The sequence below is a fragment of the Capricornis sumatraensis genome, chromosome 17 (assembly GCF_032405125.1).
Source record: "Capricornis sumatraensis isolate serow.1 chromosome 17, serow.2, whole genome shotgun sequence".
Lineage (NCBI taxonomy): Eukaryota > Metazoa > Chordata > Mammalia > Artiodactyla > Bovidae > Capricornis > Capricornis sumatraensis.
The window spans coordinates 68,960,272-68,988,241 of record NC_091085.1 but is presented as its reverse complement, the minus strand read 5'-3'; the positions used below and the strand labels follow the sequence as shown (position 1 = coordinate 68,988,241).

Genomic DNA, 27,970 nt, shown 5'->3' with positions numbered 1-27,970 from the left:
TCAAAGAATGGTAGAGGTGCTAGTAGCAAAAGCAAGAGTTGACTCCAACGGATCCAGGCCCCTGCAATAGAATCTTTTCTGTGAGCATAATAATGGTGTCTGGGTGTCTGCATCACGCCGAGCCTCTTGCTTTAGTTGGTAGAACTTGTACTGTGTCCAGCCATATACTCCACAGTTGAGCAGACCCAGAGATGATGTTGTTAGAGCCTGGAGGAGATGAAGGGGTGATGGAGCCCATCCTTCAGGTTTTCAGAGATTTAGGGAGGAGTTCCATTCCTCTTATTTATAAATCACTGTTATATTCACTTCAAAAATCAAGATTCGGTGTTGTTTTTAAAAACTATTTTTCATCTCTTCCTGAACTCACTTTTCACACTGTTCTTTGTCATGAGAGTTAGTCATATTTCTTACCATATACACACAGACAATGAAGTGGTTTCAATATCCCACCTTACTGCCCTATTTCCTGGGTTAGGCTTGAGGAAACTGCCAAGCAGCATAGTCTGAGAGGCCCCAAAAACCTACCTAAATCTGACAAGGGGGGAAAGAATCATTCTTTTCTTTGTTTCTTTCTCTCTGTTCACCTAGAATAGCTAATTTATCTATTCATTTCACTCTGGATGAGAGACAATCATGTCACTACCAGTGTTTCATAAGAACATTACCTGGAAGAGCTTGTCTTTTGTTACCCATCCCTTAAAAAAACACATCAATAAAATGAAATTGGCTAGAGACACACAAGCTCTGAAATGCATGGCAGCGCTTCCATAAAGATATCTACCTCATCAATGAGGAAATTTTCACATTTTTCAGAACTGAATGCAAATAATATATTTTTCTCTTGCAATGTAGAAAGAAATACCCTAAGTGGGGGAAAAGGTGCTTACTGAATTTTGGCAGTGTAAGAGAACAGGATAACAAAGTGTAAGAACAGACATGCTGGATGTTTTTTTGAAGATGTTACCTGGAGAACATAGAGGGCCATATGAAGTCTGGTGTCCTGTAGTTTCGTCAGCTTTATGATCATCAGAATGACAGCTGTGAAAACACGAAGCACAGATCTTGTTGCCAGTTCTGGGTATCTGAGCATAAATTTTTTCAGTATAAACACTTAAGCACTGTGAGAATTACAGGCATGATGAAGACTAGCAGTGAGATAAACCAGTTATATAAACCACTGGCTTCAGGTCTCCTCCAACAGCAGGTCTCCACTGCTATTCCTCAGTGATTAAACTTTGCAGATTATTAAGAGTAGTAATGGGAAGCAAAACATACTATAGGAAGGACATAAGTTATGATTTTTAACATGTTTATCAAGCCTTTTCATAAACATTATCCAATCTGATCCTCACATTACAACTCTGTGCAGTAGGAAGGGCAGGTGTTAATATTTCTGAGTTCTGTCATGACATTTCCTCTCATATTATTACATGTCTAATTATCTCAGTTTCTAAAAACATAAGAAGGAAAAGAAGTTAAGGAGGTTGAGAAAAACTGGAAATATGGGTGGGACCAAAGTAAATTTTATATGCTGGATAGGAATTTGTAGTCATACTTTTTGGTGAAACTACTTTGCTTGATTACAGTCTAACAATTACCCTTTTCACTGCCTAGATCTTTCAGTTAAGATACCCACCTGGGCTCCAGCAGCAAAAGAAGGCCACTGGGTAGAAACGTACTCGCTGCTCCATGATGTGAATCACTGCCCACTGTTCACTCCCCAGAAAGCCAGTCGATTTCAGAAACTTCTTGTAGAGTGTCTGGGCTTGAATGAGTAAAACCTAAACATGGATTAGAGCAGTGAGTAGTCTGCCTAACACTTACTAAAACTACCCTGTCTAGTCTGTCATTTTGGAGAGAGCCTTCTCTTAGGATCTGACAGCAGGAAAGACCATCCTCTTATCTTTATTGTCTTTACTATCTGAGATAAGGTTTTTCTTTTTTTTTGAGAGAAAATTCTCCAGAGTGATCCTTTGCTTGGCCAAGGAAATGGACAAATGTTAGTCAAACTTGTGGTTATCATGTTCAATATGTAAAATTTACATCAACCCTAAGGCTTTTATTTTTCTCAATGAGGTTACCTACAATATGCATGGGAAGTTAAAACTAAGATATAACCAGATTCTCTTACAAAATACTTTCTTAGAGGTTGTGTTAGACAGTGTCCTAGCTTAAAACCTTTTAAATAAATAGTTTAGCACTTGGCAGAGCTTAATATTCTCAGCTCCCCCCAAAAAAAGTTTTAGGAAGATTCTTACTATCTTTAGATGGAAAACAGATTGTTTTTCCCTTCCAACTGGGAGCAATTTGAATACGCTTTAGTTAATGAAATAAATATAAATCAGTTAAATATCTTTTCTGTTGGGGAGCAAGTTAGGTAATAAACCTGAGCTTCCCAGGTGGCTCTGTGGTAAAGAATCTGCCTGCCAATGCAGGAGATGTGGGTTCTATCCCTGGGTTGGGAAGATCTCCCTGGAGAAGGAAATGGCAACCCACTCCAGTATTCTTGCCTGGGAAATCCCATGGACAAAGGAGCCTGGGTGGGGCTATAGTCCATAGAATTGCAAAAGAGTTGGACACAACTTTAGTGAGTAAAACAAGTAAAACAACAACAACAAAAAAAAAGTGACCAAATCTGAAACTTTTTTCAAATAATCCAGATCTTCCTGGTGGCTCAGATGGTAAAGTGTCTGCCTGCAATGTGGGAGACCCGGGTTCGATTTCTGGGTCGGGAAGATCCCCTGGAGAAGGAAATGGCAATCCACTCCAGCACTCTCGCCTGGAAAATCCCATGGACGGAGGAGCCTGATAGGCTACAGTCCATGGGGTCGGAAAGAGTCGGACACGACTGAGCAACTTCACTTTCACTTTTCACTATCTAAGTTAATAACCCAATTCCTTAAGTTCAGTCATGCATTTTCCTTTACCCACAGACACAGGAATCAAAAGGAGGCCAAAACTTGATTTGAGATTATTTATGTCTAGTAGAAATCAGTTCACCATCTTCCAATTAAAAAAGAATCAGAATGCCAGTTCTGAATGCCCACTGAAGTCTAGGTTATTCTGAAGAAGCAAACAGGAATCCCCAGGGTCTCATGTTTTGGGAGACCGGTCTCTCTTGTCAATCAGTTCTAAGCGAAAACCATCAAGGTCATTTTAACATAAAGCAGTCACTGTGCTTTCTTTACAAAGTTGCTGATTTGATCAAAGCTACCTCCATAACTTACTTTTGAATTATCAAAGAAAATACTCCACAATTGCATTTCATTCACACATGCTAGGTATGCTAGCAAAAAGAAAAAATTTGTGGGATAAAGTTGGTCTACAAGCATAATTTATAATCCCTGAACTAGCATGTAAAGAGGAGAAAATGATACTGAAAAGTAGATCTGGTAAATAAAAAGGCATATTTCCTTGCTTACTGATTTTGTCCTAGGCAGTTATATATAAATAACATATTGTCCCACAGATGATTATTTGTCCATCATTCTGATGATATCAAAGGAGTATTTAGTAACTGTATGAACCACTCAATACTTTAAACTCAGTTAGATATAGGATAAGCACAAATTTATATTCAATAAAGAACCAAGAAAAGAAAACTCTTAATTTGGAAAATTAAATCAAAGAACATGTTCTGTGCTCCAGAAAATCATACTATATAAAGAATATACTTGACACATACTAGTTTTCTGGTCTGGTCCTTCATGAGGATCCATAGGAACACATACTAGTTCTCGAGTGAGCATAATTCTCACCTAACGAATACAGGCTCTTTTCCCCACTCATCATTTGACTTTGGGAAGTACAAAAGATTGAGAAAGTAATTAAATTATCAATAGGTACCAGTCACTTCCTTGGTTCTAAGACTATAAGAAGTGCCTCTGTAACACATCTTTCCCATGCAGGCCCAGAAATATTGCGCCACCTCACCCCACCCCATCCCACTTTCCATAAAGGCAGATAGGGAGGTACAGTACCACAATGGTGAAGAAGCTGAGTACAAAGCTGGCCAGGAAAATGATGAGCCCATAAAAATAAAGTGTGCTACAGACTGATGTGTTGGCAGAAGGCAGGAGCTCAGCCATGGCTGGTGGTGGTGAATACATCAGGATACACCTAGGAAGAGAATCAATGGTCTGGAGTGTTGCTACAGATGCAAGACCAGAGAGAGAGCCATTCAGTGCGACAAAAGTTAATGAGTATGCAATTTTACTTATCATCTAGGTAAGCCTTGTCCATAATACCTTGTTCCTTCTCACTGAAACATTCTCATCTAATCACTTTATGTCATATTTCTACTTAATGTATTTTTAGCCTTGACTATAGCCCCTATCCATAACCTATTTAAAATACAAGCACCTTGGATAGCATGGATGTACAAAGTCATCTTCCATCTTTATTTACAGAAAAGAATAGGTGTAGTCTACCATGAAAATGATAGGTTTGGTCCTTACTTACCTGTGGCTCTGGCTGAAGTTGCGGAAACATTCACTGACGTTGCCCAAACAGAATACAGGTACCATCAACAGTAGAGGTATCAGACTGGGAGGGAAAAAAATTATCACCCTAATATTCAGACTTTTTTATGCCTTTTTCCCTGTGCAAAATATTCTCCTATCCTTCTCCCAATACCATTACCCTATCCACTCTCCATGAAAACATACACATTTAATTTCTTCAAGAAAAATACTTCAAAAATTTTAAGTATACTTTCTTTTCAAGTTCCTGGTGAAATGAAGCAGGAAATGCATTTTATATCTAGGTTAATAAAACCTAACAGATTTTCACAGTCTCTGGGAGCTATGGGCTTCCCAGGTGGCAAAGCAGTAAAGAATCTACCTGCTAAGGCAGGAGACATAAGAGATGTGAGTTCAGTTTCTGGGTTGGTAGGGTTCCTTGAGCAGAAAATGGCAATCCACTCCAGCATTCTTGCTTGGAAAATTCTATGGACAGAGGAGCCTGGCAGGCTACAGTCCATGGTATTGCAGAGTCGGACATGTCTGAGTGACTAAGCATGCACTCTGGGAGTTGCATGATCAGATTAAAAAACCAAGTGGGTCAAAATGAAATGAAAAATCTATCAAGGACCTATGTGCTCTGTCCATTCCCTGAGAAATTTTCCAAAACACAGCCTTAAGCAAACAGTTATTTATCCAGCTTAATATATGCAGATTCCTATAACTGGAAAAGATCCAGGAGTAAAAGATAACAATGTCTAAAATCAACTCAATGTGACCATCACTTTAGGTGAGATCCAGATCCTTTCTGAGTTTAGTAAAAGAGTCTCACCCAATGTTATAAAGGTGAATAAGTTCTTGAAAATCATCTATTACAGCTTTCATGATACATGAAAAGGAATTTGAAGTCAAAAGACTTAGAGGAAAAATATTCACTCAAGGTCACACACAGTTAATGGCAGAACTGGGGCTAAAACCCAGTCTGTAACTTCAAATTGCTTGCCTATTTACCTGGGAAAATGAAATCAGTAATTACACGTTTGTTGCTTCCTACTCAGTAAAGCTATGTGAGGACCAAGGAGTGACAGAATGAATGGAAATAAGAGCTCTGTCCTTTTAATTGTTCCCACCTGGACCCAAGAATAATGAGTCTACACCATTCTAGGAAGGAAAAAAAATCTTACCTGGACAAAATGATGGCTATTTGACTAATTCGGCAGGTATAATCTATAACCTATGAAAATAATAAATGTGACTATATCTCAGGATATTGCCAATCATATTATAATAATACCAGGTCATCACTTACTATTTGATAGTACAAAAATTCCCAATAGCAGGTTTGCTTCAGTTAAGCAATATTTGATAAAAAAAGTAAATGAAATGAACAGTTCCTTAGCACTGAAGAGAATTTATCTGTATTATTGTATATTAAAAAATACACCAGTAGAGGGCCTGCAGAGAGTAGCTTAATATAAGACTTGGATACCACAACAAATTCTCTTAAGAAGAAAGGCAAATATGAAATTACATAGTAAATCTTCATCTTCTAATAACTGCTCAATCGTCTCCTCTTTTAGATCAAGGGAGGTGTAAACTGTTCAGACCTTATAGGTGGAGTAAAAGTCTATGTATAAGATGACCAGCAGAAACCATTCACAGCCCAGGGTTAGTATAAGACAGAATCAAAAAAGGCACCTTGAATATAAGACCTATCTAGAAAATAGGAACCCATGTTCCCTGCATTGGAAGGTGGATATTTAACCACTGGACCATGAGGGAAGTCCCCCAGCACTTCATTTTTATGATGAAAAATTGAGGCCCAAGAAAGGAAGATGATGTGCCCAAGGTCATACAGGAGATAAATGACAGAAATAGGTTTAGAGGACAGATTTCCTAATTTACTTTCAAATGCTCTTTTCACAATGCTATAATACCACTTATTCATTCAACAAACATTTGGTGCATTTCATCATGTGCATGACAGGATACCACTTTCATTTGTTCTAAAACTGTAGGCTTTGGAAAAAATATGCTGGGAGGCTTTCTAGATTCATTTATTCTATGGTGCTCTTGAACAAAAATTCTCCTTCAAAAAGCCACGACAGAATGGATACGGCATAAATAAAATGAGTAGAATACTGAGTAAGATAAAATAAACACAGAGAGTTAAAGAAATGAACATTGCTAACAACATAAAAATGTAATCTGCTAAATCACCTAGTGATTTACTTAAAGAATCAAAAATAAGGAACTAAGAGTACTATACAATGGAATACTATTTAGCAATAGAAAGGAATGAATTACTTAGATACAATGAATGAACTTCAAAAGCATTATGCCAAATAAACCAGACACCAAAATATTTTGTATGATATATAAAATATCTATATGAAATGTCCAGAAAATGAAAATCTACAGACATAGAAAGTGTATTAGCAGTTGCCTAGGGCAGGGTAAGCCAAATACGACATAGAGACTGAACAACAAGGGCAGGGCAGGGTATGGAAAACAAATTTAACAGTAAATATGCATGAAGGATTTTACTGGAGTGAAGAAAATATTCTGAAACTGATTTAAGATAATTTTACAACCTGATAAGTTTACTTTTAAAACCACTGAACTGTACACATGAAATAGGTGAATTATATATGTAAGATATGTATACACAGAAAAGGATCCAGGTATATTGACTTATTTACCAAGTGTTCTCTTCTCTTTCTGTAATGCTAGACAGTGTCCAAAACTCTTTTGTGACTCAAAGAAGGAACAGGTTGCTTCCTGGATCCATCTTGTTTTCTAATTACCATGCATTTATTCCTCTGCCTTTCTGCAAACCAATATGTGTAACCCACACATACCAACAAAATACTTTAGAGCACAAAACTCTGCCTTTCCAATATCCACAACCCAAATCCCAGGTTAACTAGCTGGGCATTTCCCTATCTGCTCACCAAGATCGTCTTCTTTAACAATGATGGATTGGCATAGAGCCAAGAAGGATTTCCCCTACTGAAAGGAACCAGGCAAGAATGGCAATATTGTAAATAATGTTTCCTATAATCAAATCCTGTTGGTGGTGGTGGTGGTGGCAGTGGCGGCAGGGGTGGTGATGGTGGCAAAAGAGTAGAGAAATCATGTCAACAGAGGGGAAATTCCATGAGTTTTCTCTTTTATTAACTCCCATGATTTCACCTAGTCAGTGCTGAGTGCTAAACTATTTGTCAAAGACATGTGGATTTGTTTTAGCATACTGTTCTTAACTATCACCTCTGAATAAAACTTACCAGTGAAAATGTCCTCTGTGCACTCTGGCTAGGTTTCATCCTCAGTTCTTTGTACAGATACCAGATATAATTGATGGTGTAGAAAAATGAGGAGATGTACAATACCTAGATGAAAATCAAAACAACTGATCATAACTGTCCCACTATGGAACAACAGACTGGTTCCAAATGGGAAAAGGAGTACGTCAAGGCTGTATATTGTCACTCTGCTTATTTAACTTATATGCAGAGTACATCATGAGAAACACTGGACTGGAAGAAACACAAGCTGGAATCAAGATTGCCAGGAGAAATATCAATAACCTCAGATATGTAGATGATACCACCCTTATGGCAGAAAGTGAAGAGGAACTAAAAAGCCTCTTGATGAAAGTGAAAGAGGAGAGTGAAAAAGTTGGCTTAAAGCTCAACATTCAGAAAACAAAGATCATGGCATCCGGTCCCATCACTTCATGGCAAATAGATGGGGAAACAGTGGAAACAGTGTCAGACTTTATTTTGGGGGGCTCCAAAATCACTGTAGATGGTGATTGCAGCCATGATATTAAAAGACGCTTACTCCTTGGAAGGAAAGTTATGAGCAACCTAGATAGTATATTGAAAAACAGAGACATTACTTTGCCGACTAAGGTCCGTCTAGTCAAGGCTATGGTTTTTCCAGTAGTCATGTGTGGATGTGAGAGTTGGACTGTGAAGAGGGCTGAGCGCCAAAGAATTGATGCTTTTGAGCTGTGGTGTTGAAGAAGACTCTTGAGAGTCTCTTGGACTGCAAGGAGATCCAACCAGTCCATTCTGAAGGAGATCAGCCCTGGGACTTCTTTGGAAGGAACGATGCTAAAGCTGAAACTCCAGTACTTTGGCTACCTCATGCGAAGAGTTGACTCATTAGAAAAGACTTTGATGCTGGGAGGGATTGGGGGCAGGAGGAGAAGGGGACGACAGAGGATGAGATGGCTGGATGGCATCACTGACCTGATGGATGTGAGTCTGAGTGAACTCCAGGAGTTGATGAACAGGGAGGCCTGGCGTGCTGTGATTCATGGGGTCGCAAAGAGTCGGACACGACTGAGCGACTGAACTGAACTGATGGCTTCTTTCAATTTATTTCATTATTTTCTACTGTAAGAATCCTAACTACTGGTCTATTAGTAACTTACCATCTAGTATCTCTATTATGCAAAACTGGGCCAAGCCTGAGAATTCAACCCAGGCCTACCTAAAATATGTCCCAGCGTCCTTATTTTATCCTTTTGACTGTTCAGAGGAACCACATTATTCACTTCCTCTCAGTCAACTGTTCTATTTTTATAAGGATATCATAGAATCTTTTCCTATTTCATTTTTTAATTGAAAAGGACATCAGAAGGGTACAAACGAACTTTTTTACAAAACAGAAGTAAAATCACAGATGTAGAAAATAAACAAGTTTACCAGGGGATAAGGGGTGGGGGAGGGATAAATTGTGAGATTGGAACTGACATATAGAGTTCAGTTCAGTTCAGTCGCTCAGTCGTGTCCGACTCTGCGAACCCATGAATCGCAGCACACCAGGCCTCCCTGTCCCATCACCAACTCCCAGAGTTCACTCAGACTCACGTCCATCGAGTCAGTGATGCCATCCAGCCATCTCATCCTCTGTCGTCCCCTTCTCCTCCTGCCCCCAATCTCTTCCAGCATCAGAGTCTTTTCCAAGGAGTCAACTCTTCGCATAAGGTAGCCAAAGTACTGGAGCTTCAGCTTTAGCATCATTCCTTCTAAAGAAATCCCAGGACTGATCTCCTTCAGAATGGACTGGTTGGATCTCCTTGCAGTCCAAGGGACTCTCAAGAGTCTTCTCCAACACCACAGCTCAAAAGCATCAATTCTTCAGCGCTCAGCCCTCTTCACAGTCCAACTCTCACATCCATACATGAACACTGGAAAAACCATAGCCTTGACTAGACGGACCTTAGTCGGCAAAGTAATGTCTCTGCTTTTCAATATGCTATCTAGGTTGGTCATAACTTTTCTTCCAAGGAGTAAGCATCTTTTAATTTCATGGCTGCAATCACCATCTGCAGTGATTTTGGAGCCCCAGAAAATAAAGTCTGACACTGTTTCCCCATCTATTTGCCATGAAGTGATGGGACCGGATGCCATGATCTTTGTTTTCTGAATGTTGAGCTTTAAGCCAACTTTTTCACTCTCCTCTTTCACTTTCATCAAGAGGCTTTTACAGACTCCTATATAAAAAATACTTAACTAGTAAGGGCCTACTGTATAGCACAGGGAACTCTATTCAATACTCTGAAATGGCCTATGTGGGAAAAGAATCTAAAAAAAGAGTGGATATTTGTTTATGTAGAACAGATTCACTTTGTTGTATACCTGAAACTAACACAATATAGCAAATCAACTATACTCCTATAAGAATTTAAAAAATAAAGAAAAGGACATAAGAATTTCCATTTCTAATAATGAAAGCCTAGACTATCCAAACTGAACTTTCCATTCAAAAGAACTAAACATGAATATTTTTTTAATCTTTAAAAACATCGAAGAGCTGACAAGATTGCAACAAGCCAGCAGGACAAAAATCCAAGAGAAGGAACTTTTGCTTCCATCTTTGATGAAATAAAAGGAATAGAATTTGCACCTCAGCCTTAAAAAACTAAAACCTGGACAAAATACATGAAAACACCCTGTTTTCAAACATCGGATAACAATCAGTACAGAACAGTAATCCCTGAAAAAAGAAAAACAAACAAGTTGAACCCAGCTAACCAGCTGGGCAAAGTGAGTGTGGTGAAGCGGAATCCAAAAGAAATAAGCTGTCTGTGAGCTGAGACAGATTTCAGTGTTCATGGAGGCCAAGGCAGCTAAAATGTGTGAAGCAAATTATCAGAGAAGAGGCAGATACATAGAGACCTAGCGCTCTGCAGGTTTGCAGAGGTACCTTCAAGTCTTTGGTTAAGTATTAATCTATACACATGGGAGAGAAAACCATGAAGAACAGAGAAAGAAGCACCAGAAAGGAACATGTAGAACAATCTTCAAAAAAAAAAAATCCCTAAAGGAATAGTTTATGTCTCCATAAGCCAGTGTGGAAAGACTTCTTAATCCATAGGCTGAATGGCAGTATTGTAGAATAATAATGTAAAATCGTAAGAAGAGTACTGCCCTACTAATCAAACCAAATTAGCTATACATGAAATACTGCCCTAACTAAGCTTAAAAGCAAGCCTTCAAAACAAACCAAGGATCAAATGAACTCAGAGTTAACTACATTGAAGACAAAATTCCTGAATTTAAAGGGGATTTATATGTATATATAGAACCTAATAGTCAACAATATAAAATCTATATTATCTGGTGTGTATTAAAATATTTTAAGTCATGTAGATAAGCAGGATATTATGGCCCATATCAAGAGAAAAATTAATCAATAGCAATGGACCCAGAAACAACCTAGATTATAAAAATTAGGGGAAAAAAGTTAAAGGAACTACTGTAAATATACTCAGTATGTCCAAGAAGGTAGAGGAAAGCATTAGCACAACATTGAGAAATGAAAGATATAAAAAAGATCCAAGTTGAAAGTCTAGAGATGAAAAATATATGGGAAAATTAGAAACTGCAAAAAATTAGTAAACTTGAAGACACAGAATTGGAAACTAAAATGAGACACCTAGAGATAAAAGACTTTGAAAAGAAGGAACAAAACTTCAGTGAGTTATGTAACAATACAAGCAGGCTAATAATCCCTAATATGGAATTGGAATTCCAGCAGGAGTAGAGAGGAAGGGAGGAAAAAATATATATATTTGAGGGAATAATAACCAAAAATTTTCCAAATTTAATGAAAATACAACCACCATGTCCAAGAAACTTAATAAAACCAAACATAAGAAACATGAAGAAACCATACCAAGGTACAACATAATCATGAAATTAGATGTCAAAATCCTCAACAAAATATTAGCAAACCAAGTTCAACAATACATAAAAAGGAACATATACCATGATCAAGTGGAATTTATCCCAGAATGCAAGAATGGTTTAATATCCACAAATCAGTCAATGTGTTATACCATATTAACAAACAGGAAAATAAAAATCATGATAATCACAATAGATGCAGAAAAAGCTTCTGACAAAATTCAATATCCATTTATGAAAAAAACTCTCCACAAATTGGGTATAGAGGGAACATACCTCAATATAGTAAAGGTCATGGATGACAAAACCACAGCTAATATCATACTCAACAGTGAAAAGTAGTCCTCGAAGATCAGGAATAAGACAAAGGTGCCCATTCTCACCACTTCTATTCAACAGTAATACAAGTCTTAGCTACAACAATCAGACAAGAAAAAGAAAAGGCCTCCAAGTTAGAAGAAGTAAAATGGTCACCATCTGTAGATGACATGATACTACACATACAGAATTTAAAAATCTCTACCAAAAAACTACTAGAGCTCATCAGTGAATTCAGTAAAGTTGCAAGACACAAGACTGATATACAGAAATCTGTTGCTCTTCTATATATTAATAAAGAACTATCAGAAAGAGAAAGCAAAAAAACTAATTCCATTTAAAATAGCATCAAAAAAAAAAAAAACAACTAAAGAGGTGAAAGACATATTCTGAAAACTATAGAATGGTGACAAAGGAAACTAGATGATACCAAGAAATAGATACACCATGTTTACGGATTGGAAGAATTAATATTGTTAAAATGTCCATAGTATCCAAAGCAATCTACAGACTCAAGGCAATAATCTCTATCAAAATACTTAGGAGTACTAGAACAAATAATCCTAAAATTTATATGGAACCACAGAAGACCCAGAATAGCCAAAGAAAGCTTGAAAAAAAAAGAACAAAGCTAGAAGTATCACATTCCCTGACTTCAGACTACAGTACAAAGGTAAGTCATCAAAACAGTATGGTATTGGCATAAAAACAGGCACACAGATCAATGGAACAAAATAATGAGCCCAGAAATTAACCATACACTTATGGTCAATTAATCTATCAAAAGAGGCAAAAATAAACAATGTGAAAAGATACTCCTCAATAAGTGTTGCTGGGAAAACTGGACAGCTATGTGTAAAAGGATGAAATTCAAACATTTTATCACACCATACAGTGCTTCCCTTGGCGGCTCAACAGTAAAGAATCAGCCTGCCATGCAGCAGATGCAGGTTTGATCCCTGAGTCAGGAAGATCTGTGGAAAAGGAAATGGCAACCCACTCCAGTATTTCTGCCTCAGCAATCCCATGGACAGAGGAGCCTAGTGTGCTACAGTCCAAGGGGTCGTAAAAGATTGGACACGACCTAGCAACCAAACAACAACAACTACTATGATCACACCATATACAAACATAAACTAAAAATGGATCAAAGACTTAAATGTAGGACAGGAAACCATAAAACTCTTAGAAGAAAACATAGGCAGAATACTCTGACACAGAAATATTTTTTTAGGATGTCTCCTCATGCAAAGGAAACAAAAGCAAAATAAACAAATGAGATCTAATTAAACTTAAAAGCTTTCGCCCAGCAAAGCAAACCACTGAGAAAAAGAATAGACAAACTACAGAACAGGAGAAAATATTTGCAAATGATATATCCAATATGGAGCTAATATATGAATAGCTCATACAACTCAATATCAAGAAGCCAAAAAACCAAATTTTTAAATGGGCAGAAGAACTAAATAGACATTTTTCCAAAGAAGACATACAGATGGCCAACAGGCACACACAAAAATGTTCAGTGTTGCTAATTATCAGGATAATGCAAATAAAAACCACAATGAGATATTATCTCACATCTGTCAGAATGGATATCACCAAAATGACCACCAATAACAAATGTTGGTGAGGATGTGGGGAAAAGGAGAACCCTAGAACAGCTGGTAATGTAAACTGGTTCAGCCACTATGGAAAACAGTATGGAGGTTCATGAAAAAAATATAATTACCGTATGATCCAGCAATTCTACTCCTGAGCATATACAGCCAAAGAAAAAGAAAACAGTAATTTGAAAAGACAATTTCAAACTCCAATATTCAGTTCAGTTCAGTTCAGTCGCTCAGTCGTGTCCGACTCTTTGCGACCCCATGGATCGCAGCATGCCAGGCCTCCCTGTCCATCACCATCTCCCGGAGTTCACTCACACTCATGTCCATCGAGTCTATGATGCCATCCAGCCATCTCATCCTCAGTTGTCCCCTTCTCCTCCTGCCCCCAATCCCTCCCAGCATCAAAGCCTTTTCCAAGGAGTCAACTCTTCGCATGAGGTGGCCAAAGTACTGGAGCTTCAGCTTTAGCATCATTCCTTCCAAAGAAATCCCAGGGCTGATCTCCTTCAGAATGGACTGGTTGGATCTCCTTGCAGTCCAAGGGACTCTCAAGAGTCTTCTCCAACACCACAGTTCAAAAGCATCAATTCTTTGGCACTCAGCCCTCTTCACAGTCCAACTCTCACATCCATACATGACCACAGGAAAAACCAAAGCCTTGACTAGACGGACCTTAGTCGGCAAAGTAATGTCTCTGCTTTTCAATATACTATCTAGGTTGGTCATAACTTTTCCCAATATTCATAGTAGCATTATTTATATCACCAAGATATGAAAGAAACTTAACTGTCCATCAACAAATGAACAGATACAAAATATGTGGTATATAAATAAATAAACACACACACACACAAAATAGAGTATTACTCAGCCATAAGTAAGAATGAAAATTTGCCATTTACGACAACATAGATGGAACGGGAAAGTATAATGTTTAGTGAAATAATCAGAGAAAGATAAATACTATATGTTACTACCTATATGTGGAATCTAAAAAATAAAACAAATGAATAAATGTAACAAAACAGAAACAAACTCACAGTTATACCTAATAAACAACTGGTTGTGCTAAGTTGCTTCAGTCCTGTGTGACTCTCTGAGACCCTATGGATTGAAACCACTTGTTTATCTTCTTGCCTGGAATATTAACAAGTGGTTACCAGTGGAAAAAAACAGATGAGGGAGGGGCAAAAAATGGATAGGCGATGAACAAGTACAAGCTACTATGTATAAAATAAACGATAATCTATTAAAAAGTGAATCATTAGGCTGTATATCTGAAATTAATAAAATATTATGCATCAATTATATCTTAAATTTTAAAAAAAGAAATTCTGACACATGCTACAACATGGATACACCTTGAAGACATTAAGCTCGGTGAAACAAGCTAACACAAAAGGTCAAATACTGTATTATTCTACTGATATGAGGTACCCAGTGCTTTCCAGGTGGTGCTAATGGTAAAGAACCCACCTACCAATGCAGGAGACAAAAGAGACATGGGTTCAATCCCTGCATTGGGAAGATCCCCTAGAAGAGGGCATGGCAACCCACTCCAGTATTCTTGCCTGGAGAATCCCCATGACAGAGGAGCTTTGTGGGCTTTAGTCCACAGGGTCGCAAAGAGTTGGACATGAAGAGTCAGACAAGAAGCAACTTAGTACACACATGAGGTACCCAGAGTAGTCAAATTCACAGGTGGTTACCAGAGGCTGGAAGGTACAAGAAATGGAAAGGTATTATTTAAAGGATACAGAATTTCAGTCTGGGATAATAAAAATATCTAGAGGTGAATAGTGGTAACAGTTGCACAACAATGTGAATGTATGCTGCTGAACTGTATACTTAAAAGTGGCTAAACTACTAAAGTTTGTTATGTATTTTTACCAAAACCTAAAATTTTTTAATGGTTAAATGGAAAATTCTATGTTAAATGTGTTTTACCACAATTTCAAAAACTACAACTAATTCATTAAATAAATAAGCTACTGTGTTTAAGCCCTCTATAGTCCATCCCTTCCACTGATTACAAACAAAAACTGTCTGGTAAAAATATAAAAATCAACTACTTGAGGACTGTGAAAAGTAAACAAAAGCAACTGGATTACAGAAGGGAATCAAATGTGAAGAAGTGAACTGCACAGAAATAAGTTTCCCAAACTTTTTCTCACAGTTTTGTCTCAAATGTGTGCCCCAATCATGATGCTGCTCAATGTAGGCACCTAAAACTCTAATAGAAACCCATCCTTTAGGCTACAGAAACCGGAGAAGGGCTCCCATCAGGTAGGAAGGTATGGAAATGTATGGGGAGAATCCCAGACATGATAAGAGTCAGAAATGAGGATGCTTTGATTCTGTGTGTGATTCCACAGAAGTCTCAGCCTAATCCCTACACCATGCATGAGCATGGCAGTCCCAAAACAGCATAGCCAAGGATTAGAGAAGCAGACTGAGATTTGAACCACTGCCTAAAGATGATGAGATGATAATTACATTCTATATATAAAGAAAAGAAAAATGTCACTGACTCTTATGGGAGAAGATAATCATTAAACATCAACTCAGAAATGAGCCAGATGTTGGAAACATCCAACCAGTATTTTTTTATTTATTTATTTTTTGGTGTGTGTAGCAGAGTTTTATTAAAGTGTAAAGGGATAGAGAAAGCTTCTGACATAGACATCAGAAGGGGACATAAACAGTGGCCCCTTGTTAGTTTTTAGCAAAGCATTACATACTGATCACCAAGAATTTTGAGATAGTTGTTAGTTTTTAGCAAAGCATTCTATACTGGTTAGCAAGCATTTTGAGATAGAATTGGTAGAAAGAGAGTCATCTCTGGCCATAAAACAATTGACATGAATCTTGAAGACAGGCAGATTTCCAAGCAAATACAGAGGTTCATTAATACAGCTAATTAAGAAAAACATTTTCATGAGTAAGACATACTGGTTTGCTGAGCCAATAGCAGCTCAACGCTTGAGAAAAACGAGTTCAGGAGGAACCAAGTGTCGTCATGGAGCCTCTTTTAATCCTGTGTAAAAGAAAGAAAGTGAAGTCGCTCAGTCATGTCCAACTCTTTGCGACCCCACGGACTGTAGTCTACCAGGCTTCTCCATCCATGGGATTTTCCAGGCAAGAATACTGGAGTGGGTTGCCATTTCCTTCTTCCCAACTAGTATTTTTAAAAGCAACTATTTATAATGCATTTAAGGGAAAAAACACTTGAAATAATTTTAGGGGGTGACAGAAATAGGAATGTTTATTAACTTGATTGCAGTGATGATTTCATACATATATAAAAAAATGTACACTTTAAATATATGTAGTTTTTGAATACATAGCTCAGTAAAGTTCAAAAAATAAAGTAACAATCACATCTGTCCCAAACACAACGTAATTGTTACTAGTGACAGTTTTATAGATTTAGGGGACTGAGTGTGGAAAGATGAAGTACTTGCCTAAGGTCACAAAGTTAATCAGGTTCAGGATTCCAATGCAGATTTTTTTTTTCCTAGTAAGATAATGCTCAAAAGCCTTCAAACTAGGCTTCAACAGTACATGAACTGAGAACTTCCAGATGTACAAGCTGGATTTAGAAAAGGCAGAGGAGCCAAAGATCAAGTTGCCAATATCCCCTGGATCACAGAAAAAGCAAGACAATTCCAGAAAAACTTCTCCTTCATGGACTATAGTAAAGCCTTTGACTGTGTGGATCACACCAAACTGTGGAAAATTCTTAAAGAGAATTTTACCAGACCACCATAACTGCCTTCTGAGAAACCTGTATATAGGTCAGGAAACAACAGTTAGAACCGGACATGGAAAAATGGACTGGTTCAAAATTAAGAAAACAGTACATCAAAAAAAAAAAAAAAAGAAAATAGTACATCAAAGGCTGTATATTGTCACCCTACTTATTTAACTTATATACAGAGTACATCATGTGAAATGCCAGGCTGGATAAAGCACAAGCTAGAATCAAGATTGCCAGGAGAAATATTAGTAATCTCAGAAAAACAGATGACACCACCCTTACGGCAGAAAATGAAGAGGAACTAAAGAATCTCTTGATGAAGGTGAAAGAGGAAAGTGAAAAAGCTGGCTTAAAACTTAACATTCAAAAAACTAAGATACACCATCTGATCCAATCACTTCATGGCAAATAGATGGGGAAGAAAATAGCAACAGTGACAGACTTTTATTTTCTTGTGCTCCAAAATCACTGTGGACTGTGACTGCTGTCATGAAATTAAAAGACACTTGCTCCTTAGAAGGAAAGCTATGACAAACCTAGACAGCATATTAAAAAGCAGAGACACCACTTTGCCAACAAAGGTCCATATAGTCAAAGGTATGGTTTTTCTAGTAGTCATGTACAGATGTGAGAGTTGGACCCTACAGAAGGCTGAGCATCGAAGAATTGATGCTTTCAAACTGTGTGCTGAATGAAGAATCATCTTCAGAGTCCCTTGGACTGCAAGGAGATCAATCCAGTCAATCCTAAAGGAAATCAACCCTGAACTTTCACTGGAAGGACTGATGCTGAAGCTCCAATATTTGGCCACCTGATGCAAAGAACTGACTCACTGGAAAAGACCCTGATGCTGGGAAAGACTGAAAGCAGGAAAAGAAGGAGGCAAGAGAAGATGAGATGGTTGGATGGCATCACTGACTCAATGGACATGAGTTTGAGCAAGCTCCGGGAGTTGGTGACGGACAGGGAAGCCTGGTGTGCTGCAGTCCATGTGGTTGCAAAGAGCTGGACACAACTGAACGACTGAACTGAACTGAACTGAATGAAGGCCAGGGAAGCCTGAAGGGCTACAGTCCATGGGGTCGCAAAGAGTCAGACACAACTGAAACTACTGAACAACAAAGATTATAATATTATAATATAATAATTGTTTATTATTACCTGAGAAAACACAGCCTTAACCCTATTTATGAGGTTATAAGCAGGACTGAATAAAGTATGTCTCTAAGATACTTAAATTCATACGAGATAGGTAACATATTATCAGTACCTGGAGTTCATATCACTAATTACATATTAGTATTTTCCTACTAAATTAAAACAAATTTACCCTCTTGCAACAACTCCCAGAGGAAGTAACCAGGAGTGAGTATAGACTGCACATTAACCTCTACTTTTTCACATCCCAAGTCTCAGAAACATTATATACTGATAGTACTAGATAGGTTAATCCACTGATAAAATCTATGAAAGATATATAACTTACATATAATCATATGTAGTATTTCTAAAAGTCAATGTTTATTATATTAATAAAAAATGCAATAATCTCAAAAGATGTTGAAATATACTCCATTATGTGAAAGTATGGTCACAGTATGTTGAATAATAAGAGCAGATTATAAAGAGTATTAATATATTATATTTGCTCTAAAATGCATTTATCTATAGAGAAGATTGAAAATACTATATATTATGTATATTACATATAATATATATTATGTATATTATAATATAGATAAAATATTAAAGAGTAATTATAGCTGGGTGATTTAATTACCTTTTTGCTTCTCTATATTTTCCAAGTTTTCTATAGTAAGTAGTTTTTTAATGTGGAAAAACAGTAAAAGCCATTATTTCAAAGTGTAACAATAAATAAAAGGGTCCCACTTTCCAGAATGGGTTTTCTTCACTTCTTATTTAGATCAGAGTGTGCCTTTCATACAAGATGTTGTCACAATCTAGTAGCACTCACCTGTCCAACTACTTGCAGGTTATAGCAGACAATGTCCTTATTGGCTGTTGAAGTACCATAGAGAAGTGCCTCAGTGAGCCAGTATATCCCCAAAAGGAGGTCAGAGAAGCTCAGGTAAAAGAGTGGTCTTCTCTGTCAAAGCAAGAAAATTCATACTTTCAAAAATGATGCAGCCAAAAGAATGTAACAATCAATTAGGTTTAACCTTTCTAATATAAAACTGGGCATAATTTCTCTGGGCCCTCTGCTACTGGCTAACTGTAGGGAATCTAAATGAACAATCCAGGTAGGAAGGAATCTGAAATCTCAATTATTCCAACTGTTCTGGAACCAAAGGAACTTCTCCGTCACAGAGACATTCCTTCCTCAGATACAGGGTCAAAGGAAAGAAAGAAAAAATGAAAAATTTTGTAATGGAGACATAGCTCAAATGGGAAATTTTAAGTGTTCTAGCTGCACAGCCAACATCTTCTGACAACAAGAAATGAGATCTGAATGTTTTAGGATATGGTTAAGAACACAAAGAACATGAAAACAGGTGTTTTTAAATTTTCTTATAGTTTAATTTGCAATTTTTCTTTACGGATGTATAACTGACAAATAAAATTATAAGATAATTAAAGTATATGTGATGATCTGATGTATATATACACTGTGAAAGGATTTCCCTCAAGTTAATGAACACATCCATCACCTCACATATTTACCTATGTAACATAAATGTGTGTGAGAACATTTAACATTTACATTCTATCCTCTGAGCAAATTTCAACTATACAATATAGTGTTATCAACTATGGTTATCATGTTATGGACAAGATCCTAAGATTTTATTCATCTTATAGGCTTTCATATTAATAAAAGTCAAGGTAGAGAAAAATACCAGCAAGAATTATATTTGTTGTCTTTCAATTTCTAGCTACATTCTGAAGTTTGTCTGTCTCACTTTCTAGTATCCTTCTCCTTTTGGTCTACACACTCCCACTTTCTTGAAAACAGTTTTGGACCCCCATGGAGAAAATAATAAAATGTTTATTAAAAGACCCCAAAGATCTAAGGTGAATGCTCATGAACTGTAAGATCCAGTATTATGAAAATGTCAGTTCTCCTTTAACTGATACACAGATTAAATATAAATCATTATATCTCAACATATTTTCTTATATAGTTTGATGAAGTTAGCTCTAAATTTGATACTGAAACACAAAATATCAAGTTAACCATGACATTCTTCAAGAAAAAGGAGAAAGAGGACTTATCCTACACATACCAAAACAATATAAAGCTGGATATAATATAAAGCAGATACAGTGGTACTAGCCCAGAGATGGACAAACAGATCAATGGAACAGAATGGAGTCTCAAACAAGCCCAAGCATGCAAACATATATATATATATATATATATAAGATTTATAAACTTTTGATACAAGACAGAGGTAGCTTTCTGGGTGGAGAAAGAACAGGCTTTCCAAAATGTGATACTAGAACAACTGGGTATCCATATGGATAAAAATGAAATTGGGCCCCAACTTTCTATTTCACACGCTCAAAAATTAGTCTCAACTAGTTCAAAGACCTAAATGTAAAAGACAAAAATCTATAAAGGTTTTTTAAAATGTTTTTTTAAAGGTAAGAATGTCTTCAATTTTAGGGAAAGGTTTTTCCTATTAAAAATTTGCCCACATTAAAATGAAAAATGTTTGTCAAAAGATACCATAAAGAAAGTGAAAAGACAAGCTACTAAGTGGGAGATCTTTGTAACACATATGACTAACAAAGGAACAGTATCCAAACAATATTAAAGACAAACAAAAACTCTTAAAATGCAGTAAGAAAAACTAATTTAAAAAAAGGACACAAGCTTTGAACAGGTAGTTAAGAAAGAAATTCAAATAACCATAAACATGTGAAAATACATCTGACCCAATCAGTAATAAAAGAAATTAAAAAATTAAAATTATAAGGAGACCAAAGTCAAACAATTATAAACTACAAGGGGACCAAAAGTCAAATCAACCAATTGACAATGAGACTGGGACTTCCCTGGTGGCCCAATTAAGTGGTTAAGAATTTGCCTGCCAATGCAGGGGACACAAGTTCAATTCCTGGTCTGGGATCTAAGATCCTACATGCCTTGGGACAACTAAGCCTGTGCACCACAACAGGAGAATAGCCCCTGCTTACTGCAGCTAGAGAAAGCCCACATTTAGCAACGAAGATCCAGCACAGTCAAAAATAAATAAACTTTAGTTTTTAAAAAAACCTACACTGAGACAAAAATTACACACCATGACAAAAAATTTTAAAGTCTGACAATATCAACTACTGAGGGGAACATGAAGCAATGAGTCATTTCATACACTGTTGACACAACCATTTGAAGAAAGCTTGGCATTATCTACGGGATATCCATATCCTATAGCAACTCTATTATTAGGTAAATACATTAGATAAATTTTTGCATGTGGGCATCAGAAGACATCTACCAGATTGTTTAAAGCAGCACAGACAGATAAACTGTGGTATGTTCATAATACAGAGTGCTAAACATCAATGAAAAAGAAATGAAGCAGAGCTATACACAACACCATGGACAAACCTCAGAAGTAATAATGAGGGAAAAAAGCAAATCACAAAGCAATACATCCTCAAAAATGCAGTGTTATCCCATCTATATTAAGCTGAAAAATGCAAAACCTAAATTCTTTCACAGATTTTACTGGTCTATGACCTACCACAAGTTTATAACTGTTAATGGGTAAAAAATTAAAACAGAATACAAAATAAACTCTGGAGCAGAAAGGCAGCCAAGCAGCTCTTGTGAGCAAGAACATAATTATAGTCAATGATTCAACAAATAACCTTAAACATAGGGAACCGCTGGTCATTAAAACATACCTAAGGTTGTTCGTGGAGAAATAAAGGATAAAAAGAGGTTTATATACTTTCACTCATGGATGGAAAATCATGAGTTCTATTAACAGGAGACAAAATCAAATAAACAACAAAACCTGGGACTTCCCTGGTGGTTCAGTGGCTGAGACTCCCAACTCCCAGTGCAGGCGATCCAGGTTCAATCCCTGGTCAGGGAACTAGATCCCACATAATGAAACTAAGAGATTGCATGCCACAACTAAAGGATCTCATGTGATGCAACTAAGACCAGGAACAGTCAAATAAATAAATAATATTTCTAAAATATATATATGTAAAGAATATACCATTAAAAAACAAAACTGATGCATCCATTATTGAACTAAGAAAAATGTCACCCCTTCGGTTTAACAAGATACTATATAAAAGGCAACACAAAGACATGTATGATAGAAGCCATACTTTAAGAAAAGTACAAAATATAGAAAATTTTAAAACTTTTTTAAAAAGGTACTTTCCTGGTGGTCCATGCTTCCACTACAAGGGGCACTGGTTTGATCCCTGGTCAGGGAACTAAGATCCCACATGCCATGTGGCCTGGCCAAATATTTTTTTAAAATAAAAAATGTTTTAATAAAAATACAATCAGAACAGTAGTTAAGAAAGACATGAAAAAGCTTAATAATGATCCTAAACATGAAAGAAAAATCTTAAAAAAACCCATGTATCTGTATTTACTTAATTAAAATCAAGAGCAAAATAAAATGCAGAGACAGAATGCATTATGTGAAAGGCTTTCCCTGAGGAGGTTCTGGGTCCAGGTCTATCTGGAAAGGTAAAACACCTAAAGCAACCCATATTAACACTCTTCCAAAACCCCACTTCCCAATATTTCCAGTGAAATCAAGTTACAAAGAATATCAAAAGTGACCTTCATAAGGAAATGAAGCCACACAAGTGTAGTGAAGTACATCTGTCTTTTTTTTTTAACATTGGCTGGCCTAAGCCACTTTCTTCTCTTTTAAAAAGGGTTGCCTCTCCGAGTCACTGTCTAATCAGCTAGTCCACTCAAAGATTTCCCATGGATTTCTCCAATTTACCATAATTATTAATTTAATGATTATCTTTCATTCAGATTATTGCTCATATGTCTTTGTTGTTAAAAATTTTATTTAACAAATAAAAAAAAAAGTGTAGTATAGCTGACCAGAGAAGGCCATGGCACCCCACTCCAGTACTCTTGCCTGGAAAATCCCATGGACAGAGGAGCCTGGGAGGCTGCAGTCCATGGGGTTGCTAAGAGTCGGACACAACTGAGCGACTTCACTTTCACTTTTCACTTTCATGCACTGGAGAAGGAAATGGCAACCCACTCCAGTGTTCTTGCCTGGAGAATCCCAGGGACCGGGGAACCTAGTGGGCTGCCGTCTCGGGGGTCGCACAGAGTTGGACACGACTAAAGCGACGCAGCAGCAGCAGTATGACTGATATTTAAGCTGGAAAAATTGGAATCTTCCCTAAACCAAGAAAACAGAATGTGTAGGAACTACTGAATTAATAATTACTAATATCCTGGAATGTGAAGTCAAGCGGGCCTTAGAAAGCATCACTACGAACAAAGCTAGTGGAGGTGATGGAATTCCAGTGGAGCTATTTCAAATCCTGAAAGATGATGCTGTGAAAGTGCTGCACTCAATATGCCAACAAATCTGGAAAACTCAGCAGTGGCCACAGGACTGGAAAAGGTCAGTTTTCATTCCAATCCCAAAGAAAAGCAATGCCAAAGAATGCTCAAACTACCGTACAATTGCACTCATCTCACATGCTAGTAAAGTAATGCTCAAAATTCTCCAAGCCAGGCTTCAGCAATACGTGAACCTTGAACTTTCTGATGTTCAAGCTGGTTTTAGAAAACGCAGAGGAACCAGAGATCAAATTGACAACATCTGCTGGATCATGGAAAAAGCAAGAGAGTTCCAGAAAAACATCTATTTCTGCTTTATTGACTATGCCAAAGCCTTTGACTGTGTGGATCACAATAAACTGTGGAAAATTCTGAAAGAGATGGGAATACCAGACCACCTGACCTGCCTCTTGAGAAACCTGTATGCAGGTCAGGAAGCAACAGTTAGAACTGGACATGGAACAACAGACTGGTTTCAAATAGGAAAAGGAGTACGTCAAGGCTGTATATTGTCACTCTGCTTATTTAACTTATATGCAGAGTACATCATGAGAAACGCTGGGCTGGAAGAACCACAAGCTGGAATCAAGATTGCTGGGAGAAATATCAATAACCTCAGATATGCAGATGACACCATCCTTATGGCAGAAAGTGAAGAGGAACTCAAGAGCCTGTTGATGAAAGTGAAAGAGGAGAGTGAAAAAGTTGGCTTAAAGCTCAACATTCAGAAAACGAAGATCATGGCATCCGGTCCCATCACTTCATGGCAAATAGATGGGAAACAGTGGAAACAGTGTCAGACTTTATTTTTGGAGGCTCCAGAATCACTGCAGATGGTGACTGCAGCCATGAAATTAAAAGATGCTTACTCCTTGGAAGGAAAGTTATCAGCAACCTAGATAGTATATTGAAAAGCAGAGACATTACTTTGCCGACTAAGGTCCGTCTAGTCAAGGCTATGGTTTTTCCAGTGGTCATGTATGGATGTGAGAGTTGGACTGTGAAGAAGGCTGAGCACCAAAGAATTGATGCTTTTGAACTGTGGTGTTGGAGAAGACTCTTGAGAGTCCCTTGGACTGCAAGGAGATCCAACCAGTCCATTCTGAAGGAGATCAGTCCTGGGATTTCTTTGGAAGGACTGATGCTAAAGCTGAAACTCCAGTACTTTGGCCACCTCATGTAAAGAGTTGACTCCTTGGAAAAGACTCCGATGCTGGGAGGGATTGGAGGCAGGAGGAGAAGGGGATGACAGAGGATGAGATGGCTGGATGGCATCACTGACTTGATGGACGTGAGTCTGAGTGAACTCCGGGAGTTGGTGATGGACAGGGAGGCCTGGCATGCTGCGATTCATGGGGTCGCAGAGTTGGACACAACTGAGCGATTGAACTGAACTGAAGGTCCTTCAGGCTCTGGTTATGTGAAAGGTATGAGCACTGAAGCCAGAGAAATTAAAGGTTGTACCCCAGGCCAAACTAGACACCACATCTTTATAAAGCTCTAACCCACTGTCATGGCAGAGGTCACCCTAGAGCAGCGATTTTCAATCAGGAGTGACTGTTTCTTCCAGGAGATTCTGACAACATTTGAACGTATTTTTGGTTATAACAACTGGGTGAGGAAGATTTCTGTAACATCCAATAGGCAAAGTCTGCTAAACATCCTAAGATGCAGGACAGCCACTTATAACAAATAATCATATAATTCTACAGGTCAATAGTGGCTGAGACTGAGAATCTCTGCTTACCCCTTTCTATGTAACTTATATTTTATTAACTTAACCACACCTGGATGAAAATTTTAATAAACATCCAGGAAGCAAACATTAAGTAATTTCACCTCACAGGAAGATGTGTGGCCTGATTACTTTGGCAGGCAACTAACAACACAGTATCAAGACTTCTACTTTCTAGTTTTACTTACATAGCCACATTCTATCTCTGAAATTCAAAATTCTCTTTTCATTAGACACTATATTTCAGCGGTTTAAAGTGTATGGGAGAGGGACTTCCCTGGTGGTCCAGCGGTTAGGATTTTGCCTTCCAGTGCCGGGGGTACAGATTCGATCAGGGAGCTAATATCCTACATGCCTCAGGGCCAAAGAAACAAAACATAAAACAGAAGCAATATTGTAACAAATTCAGTTAAGACTTTTAAAATAGTCCACATAAAAAACAAAAAATCTTCAACAACAAAAAAAATACAGGTGAGGAGAGGCTCTGGAACAAGATAAGTCTGCATCCAAATTCTAGTTTTAATACTTACTAGCTATGAGACCTTAGGAAAATCCATCAATTTAATAAGGATTCCATTTCTCCATCTATAATATCAGACTAATAATATCTACCTCACAGGATTATTTTAAGGATTAAATGAAAAATGTTTCTTTTTTTTTGGCTGCCCTAAGCAGCATGCGGAACTTTCCCAACCAGGGATCAAACCTACGCCCACTGCAGTGGAAGCACAGTATTAACCACTGGACCACCAGGGAAGTCCTGAACAGCGTGTTTAGAATGCTGGGCATATGTAGCAATAATACAATAATTATGAAAATTGTGTTTAATTTGAAGGGGGATTGTAGTTAAGAGTTAAGGCTTTTGAAAAATCCCTGCTCTGCTACTTACCGTGTAACTTGAACAACTTATTTCATGACTTTTGAGTCTCAATTTCCTTATCTGCAAAATTTAGCTAATACCATTCTTCTCACAGGACAGTGATGAGGACCAACAAGATAAAGTATTTAACATATGGAGTTAAAGTGGGCCAAATAAAACCTAGTGACATTTTCTACATTACAAAAGTTCTCTAATACATGTTCTAAATTACATTTTGCTTAATTCTGTGCCACCTGGCCTGATTTTTAAAGTTTCCTTATATTTTTCTTAAAATATTTTTTCAAGGCAGTGAAAGCCCAGAAACCTACCCACTAGGACACTGAGGAACTCCCTGGTTGGTTTTTTTTAATACCTTAAGAATATTCAATTTCTATTTGTCAATTACATCTCAACAAAAGGAAAGGGTTTTTTTGGTATGATTAGTTTTACATAGGATGTATTTTTGTTCTGTTTTCACTGTTAAATGTAATTGCCAGAAGGCCAGAACAGCAAAATAAATATCTTTTGTATAGCAGTCTTTGAACTATTTCCAGCCCCACTAGCAACTTTACCAACCTATCAACATCAGAAAACTCACCTCTTGGCAGGACCCTGCCATGCTTAGAGCAAATTATAGGCTTCCATCTCCTTGACTTTAATAATTAATGCATACTCCAAAAAAATCTACATTTATCCACTAATCCACATCTAGTCAATTTCTCAGTATTAAAAATTATAGTTAAAATAACTACTAAAAGAAAAGGGAGATCTACTGGCAATGTCTAAAGCATCCCAATGTATCAAAATGACAAATTCACAAGCAACTTATAGAATTATTCCATCACTTACAGGGGACACCCACCTTACTTAATTATTTCAAAGGCTAAGTCACTGAAAATTCAAATCCAACACGAAAACAGATGGCTCACCTCTGGAGATTTCTGTATGTTCTGGAATACAGCATAGGCAACAAGTGAGCTTGAACCTATAACACTGACAGAGATAAAAGACTTTCATTAAACAGGACAATTGGGGCTCCTTTGTTTTTGCTATTGATTTTATATAGTTACTGAAATATAATTGATATAAATTAAACTGCACAGTTTTAAAAATATGGAATGCTTCATGAATTTGTGTGTCATCCTTAAGCAGGGGCTATGCTAATCTCTGTAACATTACAATTTTTAGTATATGGGCTACCAAAGTGAACACTTTGCAACTGGTTTTGAAAATCAATCCTGTTGACCAAAATATCCTTTGATTTCTTCAATCTGTTTTTTTATTATTGTAGTTGTTGATGTTATTACATTTTATTATTCAGAAAAAATCAGCATGGTAAAGAAGAGCATCTCTCTCTAAAGAATAATGGTTAATCCCCAGGGGGTGGGGGGGCGGAGATATAGAAACTACAAGAATTCTCCAGTTCTGCTTGTAGTAAACAGTCACATTACATGAGATTAAATAAACTTACCTCAGAGTAGCCAT

General features: G+C 37.3%; 1 protein-coding gene and 1 non-coding gene across 2 annotated transcripts; both read right to left on the bottom strand.

The window, feature by feature from the left end:
- Positions 1 to 27,970, bottom strand: TMEM116 (transmembrane protein 116). Its single transcript, XM_068989621.1, has 10 exons — positions 27,957 to 27,970; positions 27,415 to 27,478; positions 19,332 to 19,463; positions 7,748 to 7,852; positions 5,645 to 5,694; positions 4,462 to 4,545; positions 3,981 to 4,119; positions 1,637 to 1,781; positions 965 to 1,038; positions 1 to 207 (listed from the first exon to the last, which is right to left on the bottom strand). The coding sequence occupies exons 1-10, from the start codon at positions 27,968 to 27,970 to the stop codon at positions 1 to 3; spliced, it is 1,014 nt and encodes a 337-aa protein (XP_068845722.1).
- LOC138094218 (U6 spliceosomal RNA) lies at positions 27,593 to 27,697 on the bottom strand. The gene has a single exon (XR_011146246.1). It is a non-coding gene; the product is annotated as a U6 spliceosomal RNA (small nuclear RNA).